This window comes from Clavelina lepadiformis, chromosome 7, assembly GCF_947623445.1.
Source record: "Clavelina lepadiformis chromosome 7, kaClaLepa1.1, whole genome shotgun sequence".
In the NCBI taxonomy this organism is placed as follows: domain Eukaryota; kingdom Metazoa; phylum Chordata; class Ascidiacea; order Aplousobranchia; family Clavelinidae; genus Clavelina; species Clavelina lepadiformis.
This window is the reverse complement of record NC_135246.1, coordinates 12,554,952-12,568,568: the sequence shown is the minus strand read 5'-3', so window position 1 is coordinate 12,568,568 and position 13,617 is coordinate 12,554,952. Positions and strand designations below refer to the sequence as shown.

The following is a 13,617-nucleotide window of genomic DNA, read 5'->3' as shown; positions in this document are numbered from 1 at the left end:
AGTTGCTTCGACAAACAACAATAATATTGTTCTGCAACTTTAATAACCAAAACGCTCCTTATAATAGGCATACACAATTGTATCTTGCATACGGTACTGTAAGGTCGTATTTGTAATGGCTTATTGTGATGTGCTTAAATCATAAAGACTGGGCCTATCTAATAGCCTTTTTACTGCAACTTAGTTAATTGCTATCACAACAATAGACCCGTTTAACGTAAGTAAGATTGCGAGTTTAAAACTACATGCCGACCAATTAATCGCGTTAGCGTCAGATGAGGCACAATGCAAATAAGTTGTACTTTGTTCATTTATTTGGTCCAAAATATTTTTGAAATACAAGTGTCATGTGTCAAATATGTTTTGAAGTTTTTTGCATAGTAACAATTATCAGCAAGCAAAATGTGATAAATAGGGCAACCAAAAGTCAATATGGTCAATTTTTTTTTACCTGCTCAGAATGCTATGAAACAAGCACAAAACAAATTTCAGCTTTGTACGACGTGTGGTATAGAAGTTATTAGGTCAGATAAAGTCAAAATGTTACGTTAGGTCAAAATACGGTCAAATTGTTTCGTTAGGTCTTTTTTTTAGGTCAAAATCTATTAAACTTGTAATTTTGTAACCATTTTGTAATATTATTCTTCCGTTTTTCTCTTTTCTTGTACCGCAAACAATTCCAGTCCCGCAAATTTTACTTAGAACCCAAGCCACAAAGAGAGGGAAGGCTTTTCAGCGCGTTTGGTGACGTCACGATGTGACGTCATTGCATTTGAAACTGCAAGTTGTCAATCTTAATACGCAGAAACGAAAAAAAAGTCAACACTAGAAAAGCATTTTGTCATTTTTAAATGCAGCTTTAGATTAGAAAGTTGCTGTAGACAGTGTAGAGACTATCAGTATAGCGTTTTTCAAAATGAGGTCAAAATTTAAACTTTTTAGGTCAAAATAAGGTCAAAATGTAAACTTTTTAGGTCAAAATAAGGTCAAAATGTAGACTTTTTAGGTCAAAATGAGGTCAAAATTTGCAAATTTTAAGGTCAAACTTTAAAATTTTTAGGTCAAAAAACTGGTTGCCCTAGTGATAAACTATGTAAAAGAAATTTATTCAAAGCAGGCATGAACCAACATTCAGTACAGGAACAGCGTATAAAGGCGAAAAACATGAAAACAAGTTGTTTTTTGCAAAATAGCTTAATATTCGTTTTATTTTATGAAGAAAAGAAATGTTTCGGTTACATTCAATCAACTTCCTAACTTTTTGTTTAAAATTTTGGGCGCATTATCTTAACAGAAGTCACCACGCTATTCGTTTTTTCTTTAGCCTAATATTCTATAATCAATGATGCGAAAAGCAGCTCTGGTTGTAGAATTTCAGAAATAGCATAGATTGTCGACACGTGCAAGCAAATGCAGCCGTCTGCTGTGCAACCACAGTTGTGATATTCCGTACATAGCGTATTGTTCACGGTTCAACATTTGTTTCCAAATTACTAGGTATATATCAGTACTCTTCAATATAATTTTAAACTACGAAGTTGGTTTGTCAAAAATTGGTTTTCGTGGTAGCATGTAAGGTTATTTCCCTTTTTTGCAACTCCCTTTCCACAAACTGCTGAAATGAAATGATGCTGATGGTCAATATTGGTCATGTGCAGTGAGATGATGGTTGCCTTCTGGTTGGTATATGAATCGACCCTTGTCAACTTACGGCCGCCATCTTATATTGGGTGGCAAGATTTTTGTGATCGCCAGTACTTAACTAAAGAAATTGTCTTTGACTTTGATGCTTTTTTAAATTGAAAACGTTCAAAGATTTGAAAATTTACTAAGTGCGCGGAAGATTAAAACCAGTCACGCATATAATTGCTTATCTTTCATCCTGTTGCGCGGGAGATTTCTCAAAATTCTCACCTAAAAGCAGCGAAATTTTCAATCTGGGTTCTGGCCATCGGCTTGCAAAGGTTTAGCTCAGGTTGGTAGTATATGAATTTTTTTACACAGTATATAAAGAAAAATTGTCGAAGAAAGGTTTCTAGTTTTTATTTTACAGTGCTTTGAATCCTATGTATTGGTTTAGTTCAGCATGAGGTCACATTACGTGGTCATTGTAGCATGTGACGTGAAATGCGTAAAAGTTTGCGTGGTATTTGCGGCGCTTTAGACATGTAATTTTGCCAAAATTTTTAAGCAAAGTTTAAAAAATAGACTTGCAGTAAATAAAAACTGAATTACTTTTATTACAAGCACTGAAGATACCATGGAAACTCTTACACATTTCACATTGCCTGCTTCGCTGCCATGTATTTAGACGTCATATAGAACATGTCTATGCTACTTTTTAGGGCAAGAAAGTCATAGACTTGTACTAGACTGCCAATGCTTTTTCTGACTTTGTCTAATTGCTCTCACACGGCACACGCTGTTGCGCCCATGTGCGTCACATTGAAAAATTGTGCTCGAATGCAGCTTTTTGACCTGGCATAAATAAAGCCCATATTGATTGCATAAAACAACCATAAACTCCCTTGTAACTAATACAGTGTATCTTAGCGTTGATATGTGTACATAGGTTTCACAAAATAAGCTTTAAAAAGTTACATCATTGTATGTGCAACCTTGATTTTATTCCTTTGAGTGTTATAGCATGTGGGCAGAATTGCTTAGGACACAACTACTTAGGATGGGAATGTTGCAGTCACCGACTATACGTTATGTTTGTTTTGTGGTTATTTACTTGAATTGCTAACTGCATTGACAAAGGTACAAAATATTGAGCAACTGTTTAAGGTATTATTTAGGTTGTTTTTAAATAGCTCTGAGTGAATTCTGCGGCATTGCTAAAATTTTTACCAGCAGAATGGCAGAAAAATTTCATATATTAGTTACAAGAAGAATACCAAATGCTGCTTTAAACATTTTAAAAGAAAGGTTTGTAAACATGCTTAGCAAGTCATTATATGTAATGTATTTATATACTAAATAAAATTAGTAAACATGGTTAAAATTAGGGTAACTGATTAGAATAAAGGTAAAAGATAATAATACTTAATTATATCTCCCACAAAACAAGAAATGAAACTGTTTGTCAAAAATGTTTTCCAGGTGTCATGTTGAACAATGGGATAATGATGATGTTATGCCTTCTAAGCAATTGGTTGAAGGAGTTAAAGGAAAAGATGGAATTTTTTGTTTGCTTACTGATAAAATTGATGCAAATTTACTTGATATTGCAGGTTTTCTTGTTTGGTAACTTTACTATTCAAATGTCTCAAATACTTTTTACTTGTTGCAAGTTTGTTTGTCATTGGCATGTGCTCAGTGTGTATAAACCACAGGCAGTCATTTTTAGCACTACTTGGATCAGTGTAGTTAAAATGCTTGACAAAAGTAAAATTTGAATTTTTATAATTCAGGCAAGCAGTTGCAAGTTGTAAGTACTATGTCAGTTGGAGTTGATCATATTGATCTTGCGGCTTGTAAAGAACGTGCAATTAAAGTGGGATATACACCAAATATTCTAACTTCAGCAACGGTATTTCAATCTTCTAAATTTCTTGACCAGTGTCTGGCCATTGCATGTTTTGTTGCTTGAATGAGACTCTTCCTGTTTTTTATACGCACAAAAGTATACATGTTTGTAAATAAAAATTGCGTGATTATGATTACATATTTACAAAATACATAATGTAGGCTGAGCTTACTGTCGGCTTATTGTTAGCAACTTCTCGTCGAATAGTGGAAGGAGTGCAAGCAGTTAAAGAGTAAGTTGTCATTAGTCTAACATCAGCCCATGTTGTAAAGTTTTAAGTTGACCACTAATTCAATAAACCAACTTCAAAAAATGTTGACTTGTTTTTTAAAAACCGAAACTAGCCTTTTCATTATTCAGAGGCACTTGGGGAACATGGAAAGGTTTATGGATGTGTGGCCCAACCTTAGAAGACAGCACTGTTGGTTTCTTTGGATTAGGTAGGATTGGCCAAACGGTGATAGAGCGCTTGAGACCATTTGGAGTAAAAAGCTTTATTTTTAAAACTTCAAACAAAAAGACTAAGGAATTTGAAGATATAATCCAAGCTCGTGGGGGTAAGATATTATTGTTATAATTTATATAAATTAACCTTTTACCCCCATTTAATTAAATCAGTTATTTTAAGTAAATTTAAGCAGTAATTAAATCGATGCATGTTTCTTTCAGTTGGATTTGAAGAACTTTTACAAAAAAGTGATTTCCTTATTTCCTGCTGTGCACTTACACCAGCTACAACTCATATATTTAACAAAGTAGCATTCCAGAAAATGAAATCAACATCAATATTTATTAATATTGCCAGGTTTGAAGTTGAATGTTTAGGGTATTATTGGTTGCTAACCAAATAACCCAACAGAATTTTGTTTTAATAGAGGTGGGGTTGTGCAACAAGATGATTTAATTGAAGCTTTACAGAAGAAAGAAATACGAGCTGCTGGAATTGATGTAACAACACCTGAGCCACTTCCAGTAGACAGCCCTTTATTGAAGCTAGATAACTGTGGTATGGTTCCACAATTTTGCTTTTAATGCACTGAAAAATTTAGGTTAAAAATGTTCCATATAAAATAATCTTCCACATTCTTTTTAAGTTGTGTTCACTATTACAGTTGTTACACCTCACATTGGAAGTGCTACGGAAACCACTCGGACAAACATGGCCGTTCTTGCCGCAAATAATTTAATTAATGGGTTAAATGATATGGAAATGGAAGCACCATACATGTTATGATGCCTGTACATTTTGGTTTAAATTTTTTTTGCTCATTAACTAGTTTTTGTTCATAATAACATTTTCTTGGTATAATTATCATGCTTTGTGAATAAGACTCTTTTAATACAAGCCAATCCACGACATAGGATGCATGAATAGAAATGCTAAACAAACATCTGAGTTGTTTTCTAAATTTGATTACACTGCAATGAATTGTTGCTTGCTTCATCTTTATGTCCAATAAAAAAATTTACAAAAATTAAGGCGCAACGCACCAGAAACCAGAAGTAAGGATTATTTTCTTCAAATTCTGTTTTAATAACATAGAATGTAATCCATGGATTCAATATAAGTGGCCAGCTTTTCAAGTTTACTAGCCAGATAAAATACAAGAAATATTTGTAGTAAGTGCAAAATGAAGGCTGTTCAATGTTGAAATTTATTTCAGCCCTTCCGTTAGTCTTTCAGGGATGGGATTATTTCTTTGGAAGACCCTTCTCTTATCAGACATATTCGCATAGATCCCAGATTCATCCCGCCAAGTGTTCTTCCCCCATCTGCGATAATCTACTGTGTCAGTAAACTGTGAGTGACATTTTCTATAAGCAGCAGAGTTGTCCTGAAATTCCAGAAGCTTTTCCTGTAATGAATTTAATTCATTTTTTAATTCAATTTCACCATGCTGAAAAACTGCCACTTCAGCATGAAATATCGAAGTTAACCCTCTGTGTGAAAAAGTGTTATATTTTAAAGTTCAGCTGCCTAAATACTTGCCTGTACCATGATAGGTGAAAAAATATTATCCATTAAAATTTGCTTATTATAATACACTTCTCCATATTTTAAAATTATCACTATCAAGTTGATGATAAATCCTAATTATGAACACCTTAGAAGCATTATTGCAGCCTAATATACCAAACATAATATACTGGTAAGATGCACAAACACATTTATCAACAGAAATTACAAAATATATCAACAACTTACAGGAGCCGGTGTGAAAGGATAAGGGGCTGTGAAATCTGCCCGTTGAGTGGTTTCGAGGTGCCTACAAAAAATGCATTTTAAGAGTCAGTCTTGCCTACAGTCACAAAGTATATGAAAACTTACAATTTATCATGATCTGGATGATGCCGTGGTAAAACTGCACCAAATCCTCTTGCTGGGGCAGATGGAATGGTCCTGGTGAAACAGCATAATCGACTTATTTATGCATTAACAATGCTACCAACATCATATAATTAAGAACAATAGGATAATATGAAGATTTGAGTAATCATGTTTCGGATGGAAATAATATTAAGAATGGAAAATTAATCACTTAAACAACATAAAAACTATTCTAGATCACAGAAAATCGATTTGGAAGTGAAATTTTTTGTGGTGATATATTTACTAACATTGACATAAACAGAATCCTTGTTATATCACAGAAATAGGTGTAAAGTTAAGGTTAATGAAGCAATTTATAACTGTACCAAACTGACAAACCTTGAAATGCTCTTATCCGCATGGGCAAATGAACCTACGTTAATCATGCTCTTCTTAGTTACTTGCTCAGTGAAGTCACCTTTTAAGTTAATTTGTTCAAAAGCAGTTTTTGTTGTTGTTTCTGGCAGTGACTACATTTTAACACAAAGATAATATGAAGTGGTACCATGTACAAAACATGGGCAGTGCGAGAGAAGGCTAATTGCTTCCAGAATCACACTTTCCGCTAGGTGCCTTTAGTTTATTAATTACTTAAGAACAAAGATACTTAAAATGTATGTACAAGTATTATTTGTTAGGTGCCAAACTAACACTAAACCAAGTCATATATGTACATTTTGTGGTAAAATCGTAGGATATAATCAATTTAACTTACACCATCAGTAACCCCTCCAATTCGTTCATATGTTGCTGTAAGCAAATTACGCCCTGGGGGAACAGGGAAATCATTAATGTCATAATTCTTGGGTTCAGCTTCTCGAGCCTGATGCCTGCAATTAAACAAAACTTCTTTGAAAGATAAATTGTGCAACATATATATTTAGTATTTCAATTTTGGCAACACAACATGCCCCCGGTCATGCAACAATATTTTGCTGAGCTTGGGTTTTTACATGAACCTACCTGCTAGGGTGTTGATAAAGAAATATATTATGAGATAATATGCAATGTCTGTTTCAGGCTAGAAGTACCTATATATACAGTAAAGTGTTGTATTGTGGATATTTCCTGCCAATTTACAGTATGCTTAAGTTTATCTACAAATTAAAAGAAACTGCAAAGCCACTATTCTGTGTGATAAAAAACATGAATCATGTGCTCAGAATATATTACATTTTGACCACCAGTTGTTGATGACATAATGCAGTTCATTCATATACACATACATTCATTTCTGCAGTTAAGTATGGTTATACTTAAATGTGGCCTTTAGACCCAGACTGCAGAGTTTGACATAGGTGCACTCACTATTGTTTTCCATGAGCTACAGTGGCATACTTTAAGTACGTAATTTTGCACTTATTGTATTTGTTCTGACCTAAATGTCCAACTGGAAAATACGACCATTTTTAACAAGAAATCGCCCATGCAAAGATGCGAATTTTGTTGTCATGCGCAGAAGCCTCAATTCTTTGTTTATTTATTATAAAATGGCATTCAAACAACCAGCTTTTCATTGTTTATTTGTTATAAATCGGTGTGAAGATAAATAAGTTTGGCATGCACGTTGATGAATCTCTTGCGTGCATCTGCCACACTTTCCACCATGGAATACCAATAACCGTAATAAAGCAAAGGCTGGCACCTGTCACTATTCCACCGGAACAAAATCGTGCGTCAGAAGCTTATTTTTTATAGTTATTAGGTTCTTGTTAACCTATATCACTAACTTAAAATGTTATAACATCTGAACATATACACATACAAAACTAAATTATGTCTAGTAATCTAAACTTAAATCGTATTTTTAATCTAAATCTCCAAAAACTCCAAATAAACCTTAAATAGCTAAAATGGGGTCTAGGCCTAGTATGCAAGTGCACAACCACAGGATGCCTTTGTATACTAGATTCCAGCTCCTCAAATTGTGACGTCATCTGGTTCTGCACTTGTATACTAGACCCCTAAAATCAACTTCTTACATACCATTCTCCAAACATACTCGCCTATCGATAAAAAAGGCCTAATGGCCTAGTCGGTTTGTAAAAGAAATACAAAATTAAGATCTTACCAATTAGAATTTAACGTCGGTCGACTGTAATTTATATGATCCGATCGTAAATAAAGGGATCCTTTTCGTTCCACGTAATCTGGTATGACGAGATAATCCATTTTTTGATATTTTTGACGTTGTAATATCAAACATAAGGCAGTTTCACAGGCATATAGGAATGGTGATTTGTGATTATTACCTTTTTACGCGCGTAGCTGTTGTTATGGAAACCACTTGCAGTGTTTCCTTAATAAAAATTTTAATTTAATAATACAATTTGGCGCTAACTTTTTATTTCTATAATAATCTACACGAATTTTGTCCTAGACATTCATTTAATAATGCCATTAACTTTCCACTAAGTTTTTTAATTACTTTTTAAAAGCTCTGGAGCACCATTTCTCTAACAAAAAAATGAAAATAGTTTTTGACGATTTGCCTTGTTTCTAACAAACTATTTATTGCAGAAAATGGTAGCAAATAAGTTAACGGTGGTAGGAAAACTTTCTAATTACAATTCACATAAGCCAATAAACTAAATTTGTCATTTGAAAATACGCTAATTGCATACATTAACAGACGCTGAGCACTGAACAAAGTAACCATATGCATTCTTTCAAAAAAATCATCATAAATGCAAACTCTGGCTATATGTTATCTGGCAGGTTAGAAACTGCCAACTATTAAGTATGTCCAAAACAGGATAATCCAGGAACAGGATACAACGCAGAACAACAAAAATTTAGAAATTTTTTGGAGAAATGACAGTCAAATCGTAAAACGTAAGTCACTTTAACAAAGGCTGCACCAATCACAGATGGGGAACAAAGTTTGCTAATGTGCAGTTGGTACAACACGATAAAATTTTAGAAGCAAAAACATTAACATGTAAGATTGATGATTAAAAAATAAACGGAAAAACAAACAAGATGCCAAAAAATGATTAATACGTAGTGACTTTCTTGAGTCCTTGTTGTGTATGTAGCAATTATTTCACTCAATTACTTTGCATTAAATAATAAGTTGATATTTTTTCATAAACTGTCTCCTCTTGCTCATTTGGTCACAATTTTAATGAAGCTATTACAAATGGAGCTCCAAGCTGACTCATATGTTATGATCGTCTGATGCTTTGAAAAACCTTACAAAATGAATAAACAAAGTAAATAATACTCAACTCCACAAATATTTCTTCTAAAGTACGGTTAATTACATTTTATTTAGCAAAATAAATTATGCATTAAATCACTAAATATTGAGTGTTCACTTACTTTTTTCCAAGTTCATAAGAACTTATCATAATAGCACATGCAGGTGCTATTTTTAAGCAACGAGGAAAAATACCTAAACAGAAAACTTTTAAAACCACTTCACCAGGTTAAAAAAGAACAGTACTGGGCTGAAATTTTATAACACAACTGTTAATAATGAAACCGGTTTACTCATAATTAAGCAGTAAACTGATCATACCAATAAACAACCCTTTATTTCCAGATTCTCTGATAATTTGTTGTAGTAAGTACAATGTTGATGTTCTCCCATTGGCTTTAACTAAAAATAAAGTAATAATTTTAATAATTCCTTAAAATAGTACCAGTACCTTTCATTTTGTTTTCTTTGTTACAAGTAATATGCTATTAGGTAGGCCATATGATTATAATTTCAGTTATGTTATTCAATGTAGCTTAAGTTAGGCTACAGACTAAACTAACCCATCACTATTCATTGGCAGGCATGGGTTAGTCCAAAGTAGCTTTATTAATAGTTACATCAAGTTTTTACCTCCCATCAAATCCATTTCGCCTAATGTGATTTGTCTTTTTGTTTTTACCACATCTAAAGGCTGCGTGATAACTGCAGCGATCATTCCGGCAGAAAATCCACAAATAAATGAATTAATAAATAACGATTCATGATAAATTTGCTTTTTGAGTTGTTCATACATGTACCAGTACATCACTGAAATAATAAAAACTTTTGATGACTAATTAATAAGTATTATTACAAATATTAAAAGTTGTACTGTACTAAAACATTCGAAGTAGTCAAAAATGTATCTGCAGCTAATAATAAACAGCAGGTAAATATCTACAAAACAATTTACACATAATGTTATGTTTAACCGTTTCTGTTTGTTTAACTCAATTTCTGCCTAACTTTATATTTTTAGCTATACTGTACATATACCAATAAACCACGCAAATATTCAAACAAAGAATTTACAACACATTTTCATACTTGAAAAAGGTACATCACGTAATATTGTTGGACCCAGGCCAATCCACATAGATCGTAGCCCGCCAACTTCTACTGATGAACGAACTGCTTGAACAATTTCTGGATTCGACAAGTTTAGTGAAAGTTGTTAATTTTAGTTAATATATATTTATATATTTTGCACCATAACACATTGAGCATTTACAAAACAAAAATTAATATGCATAAACCAAAAAAATAAAAATCATCTAATAATGAAATAATAAAATTGAAATGCTATGTATATATGATCAAACATTTTCAAGTTATACTGAAACCAAACATGATAAGTTTACAAATTAATTTTGCAAAAACAAAAAATGAAAAACCTCTGTAAGTTAATGATTTGGACTGCATCTTTGTTCGAATTAGTTCAAGAGGTGAGATTACCGTAACAGTTCCAGCTAAAAACAAAATGCTTTCCATCTTACACAATATTATTATAACGTTATACCAAACATATCTTTATTACATTACGCCGCTGTACCTTCAAACCTTACTCAATGCTTTCATGCCCATATAAAGATACTGCACAATTGTTATCGATATACGCAGTACATATAAACCAGTGAACAGCTTACGATGACTTTAGTACCTCGTGCTACTGCCCCTGCTAAAACAGGAGCGTACTGACCAAAATGCTTCGAGAAATACAACTTAAGTTGATCATAACTGGTGAAGTATATCATGGTTGCAGGTACTGCCATAACACTGTAAAATTATAACAGCATTAATATTTAATACCAAAATTATTATTTAGATGTGTTAAAACTGTTGCAGAAACACTATAAAATACTGAAATATCTACAGAGTTGGTGCAAGTCCACTCCACAGTGAAGTTATTCCTTCATTTCGAGCGATTTGAACCATACCGTGCTGAAAATATGTTGTAAAAACTAGATCAAATTGTAAGTATTTGAATATAATGCCTAGATGTATGCTTTAAAAACACAAGTTAATCCAAGTCCCAATTAGTGTAACAGTAAACATTAGCATTGTTCATTCTATTGTATCAATGTTTTACATATATACAGTTTATACACTCTCTGTACAATACACTTACAAAGGTGCCCTGAAATGCACTAGGTCGTTTGTACCATTTTGTGGAAGTCGTATTTCCATTCAGGCAATAACACATATGATCCATCAAGCCATTGCAATACAAGAAACATTTTGGGGTTGTTCTTTGTGACTGCATTCTGATCTTTATAACATCAAATGGAGTCACTAGAAACGTAATTACATTACAATTTAAAATGTTATTAAAAACTACACCTTACATTGACTACATATTTATGAGAAGAAAGATGAAAATATATTGGAAAAAAATGACAAGCTTTTACAACGTACAGTTGAATCTGCATGATAAGTGTCAAAATAGGTCGCAAAAACTATACTAACAGAAGTCACGAAGTCCAAGAGCTAATTTTTAATTGTTATTAAAAGCATTAAAACTTCAAAAAATCTATTCAAATCGTTTTATCACGTTAATTAGTGAATGGTTCTTACTAAATAAGGAAGTGATCATGGCTCCTGAACCAGACGCGAGCATCTGCTGGACTGGCGTGATGTCATTTCCGTTCATTTTCTTTTGAACATTTGCAGTGTAGTTTGTGCAACTTAAACTTTGCAAATAAATTCCAGTATGCAAAACCAGATTTTCAAACCTGCGAATAATTTGTAATATAATAACTGTTAACGAAGGCAGGTACTGGTAACAAGTGGATCCATGTTTGAAAAATGCCACCATAACCTGCACTGTGCCCGTCTTGGAACGTTTTTGAACAACACAATAATGAATAACCCCGAGTTCGCTTTCGAGTGTTCCTGGTAAGAATAATTGACAATTTTGTGAAAAGTATGCAACTATGTGTCCAACATCGTGGAAGCCATTTGAAGCATATTTTGAATAAAAATATGACTCTCGAGAAAAGCGACTAAGATAACTGAAATTTGGAGAATGGTTGTACACAAACTGGAATTCAAGTCAGTGTAAACCTTTCTGGCATTTAATAAGTTAGTTTTGGTTTCTTTTTTTGGGATCACTCTGTATTAGCGTTTGCAACAAAATAAATTAAAGACACAAACCACCAAACATCATAAAAATTACACAAAAGGGTAAAAATTCTGAAAACTTTTCGGCTATACAGTATAATAATAAAGGTTTCCTTAAAGTGATGGGCAAGTCTAAAAGCAAGTTGATCTTATACGAAAGAACACTATTACCTGAACATATTTGTGAAAAATTATCCGTGGTTAGGTAGTTATTGGCAAAAGAAAATCGCAAAAAAATTTTAGTTTTTGACCTTTATTGTGATGTAGATCAACGCTCTTGTTATGTCATAGATTAGTCAACATGCTGCTGCTGTTGCTTTCCTTGCGCAGTAACCAACTGAAGTCAGAAGTGTAGGTCATAGAAGCAGCCTAATGTATGATCAATTAGGCGTCAGGAAAAGAAATTAGCAACAAAAAGCATCAGAATTGAATAAATTAAGATTGTTTTAAACATAAAACACCCAACCATTTGCATCTGCGAACCATAGGCTACCCATCAAACCAGTACCGTACTGGTTGCTGTGGTTGGGCATTAAGCTGTCAAATTAGAGCAACCTTTAGAACTGTAACTGTTCTATATATGATATACAGTAGGACAAACTAGTTGAATTTATGAGTTTGCAAATGTTGTCAGTAATTAACTATGACATTACAAGAACCTTGATCTACATCACAATTAAGGCAAATTTTGTCATTTACTTTTGCTTATAATTTCCTAGCCAAGAAGTATTTTTCAAAAGTTTTTTACCAGAATATTCGGTGAGTAGTGTTTTTTCATATAAGATCTAAACTTGTTTTTAGACTTGCTCCTCACTTAAAGGTACGTAAGCATGGGTGATACCACTAGACGAGGCTTCGGGGGCAGACAACTGCCTCCAAATGCTTTAGATGACCCCTTGTTGGCCGAGGCAAGCTTGCACAATTAAATTTTCGGTCTAGTATGCAAGTGCTTTATCACTGGATGACTTTGTATACTAGACCCCAGCTACTCAAACTGTGACGTCACCTGATTGCGCACTTGTTTACTACGGAATTACAATTGTATATTATCTTGCACTGTTTTCTCTCTTTTGTTCACATTGTTTATGAGTGTGATTTTTCACAGAAATGTTTTTGCTGTCTATTGCACTTTTTCTGTATCTATGACATAAATTAATCCTGTATAAGGGTTAGCGTACTTTACACATACACACTAACTTGTTTGCAGTTTCTATGAAAATTAGTATTACTGCTTTCTCTCTTGAATCATGTGCCTCTCTACATACACCTATGTTCCTCTTTTGTCAATTATTTTCTAAATAAACGCTGTTATAAAATCAAAGTCCACTACTTTTTTCTGCATTGTAAGTA

General features: G+C 33.2%; 3 protein-coding genes across 3 annotated transcripts; 1 reads left to right on the top strand and 2 right to left on the bottom strand.

Moving 5' to 3' along the window:
• The first annotated feature begins 2,652 nt into the window (after window positions 1–2,652).
• Window positions 2,653–5,030, top strand: LOC143466006 (glyoxylate reductase/hydroxypyruvate reductase-like). The gene is made up of 8 exons (XM_076964584.1): window positions 2,653–2,931; window positions 3,106–3,236; window positions 3,417–3,535; window positions 3,694–3,764; window positions 3,893–4,089; window positions 4,202–4,337; window positions 4,408–4,538; window positions 4,645–5,030. The coding sequence occupies exons 1-8, from the start codon at window positions 2,861–2,863 to the stop codon at window positions 4,764–4,766; spliced, it is 978 nt and encodes a 325-aa protein (XP_076820699.1). The 5' UTR covers window positions 2,653–2,860; the 3' UTR covers window positions 4,767–5,030.
• Window positions 5,031–5,048: 18 nt separating this feature from the next.
• LOC143466007 (cilia- and flagella-associated protein 95-like) lies at window positions 5,049–8,121 on the bottom strand. Its single transcript, XM_076964585.1, has 6 exons — window positions 7,975–8,121; window positions 6,619–6,733; window positions 6,243–6,373; window positions 5,862–5,933; window positions 5,739–5,799; window positions 5,049–5,388 (listed from the first exon to the last, which is right to left on the bottom strand). Exons 1-6 carry the CDS (start codon window positions 8,073–8,075, stop codon window positions 5,188–5,190), a joined length of 681 nt encoding a protein of 226 aa, XP_076820700.1. The 5' UTR covers window positions 8,076–8,121; the 3' UTR covers window positions 5,049–5,187.
• Window positions 8,122–8,396: 275 nt separating this feature from the next.
• Window positions 8,397–12,636, bottom strand: LOC143465880 (mitochondrial glutathione transporter SLC25A40-like). The gene is made up of 10 exons (XM_076964397.1): window positions 11,722–12,636; window positions 11,276–11,439; window positions 11,021–11,088; window positions 10,808–10,923; window positions 10,542–10,616; window positions 10,195–10,293; window positions 9,739–9,915; window positions 9,427–9,507; window positions 9,228–9,300; window positions 8,397–9,097 (listed from the first exon to the last, which is right to left on the bottom strand). The coding sequence occupies exons 1-10, from the start codon at window positions 11,960–11,962 to the stop codon at window positions 9,064–9,066; spliced, it is 1,128 nt and encodes a 375-aa protein (XP_076820512.1). The 5' UTR covers window positions 11,963–12,636; the 3' UTR covers window positions 8,397–9,063.
• Window positions 12,637–13,617: the final 981 nt, after the last annotated feature.

Coding starts and splice junctions, on each gene's coding strand:
- LOC143465880 (XM_076964397.1), bottom strand. CDS start 11,962: ATGGTGGCATTTTTCAAACATGGATCCACTTGTTACCAGTACCTGCCT. Junction 9,301..9,426: donor AAATAAAGGGTTGTTTATTG/GTATGATCAGTT, acceptor TTTTCTGTTTAG/GTATTTTTCCTCGTTGCTTA. Junction 9,098..9,227: donor TCTTATGAACTTGGAAAAAA/GTAAGTGAACAC, acceptor TCATTTTGTAAG/GTTTTTCAAAGCATCAGACG.
- LOC143466007 (XM_076964585.1), bottom strand. CDS start 8,075: ATGGATTATCTCGTCATACCAGATTACGTGGAACGAAAAGGATCCCTT. Junction 6,374..6,618: donor TTGGAGGGGTTACTGATGGT/GTAAGTTAAATT, acceptor GTTAAAATGTAG/TCACTGCCAGAAACAACAAC. Junction 5,934..6,242: donor GCGGATAAGAGCATTTCAAG/GTTTGTCAGTTT, acceptor CTGTTTCACCAG/GACCATTCCATCTGCCCCAG.
- LOC143466006 (XM_076964584.1), top strand. CDS start 2,861: ATGGCAGAAAAATTTCATATATTAGTTACAAGAAGAATACCAAATGCT. Junction 3,536..3,693: donor ATATTCTAACTTCAGCAACG/GTATTTCAATCT, acceptor TACATAATGTAG/GCTGAGCTTACTGTCGGCTT. Junction 3,765..3,892: donor GGAGTGCAAGCAGTTAAAGA/GTAAGTTGTCAT, acceptor TTCATTATTCAG/AGGCACTTGGGGAACATGGA.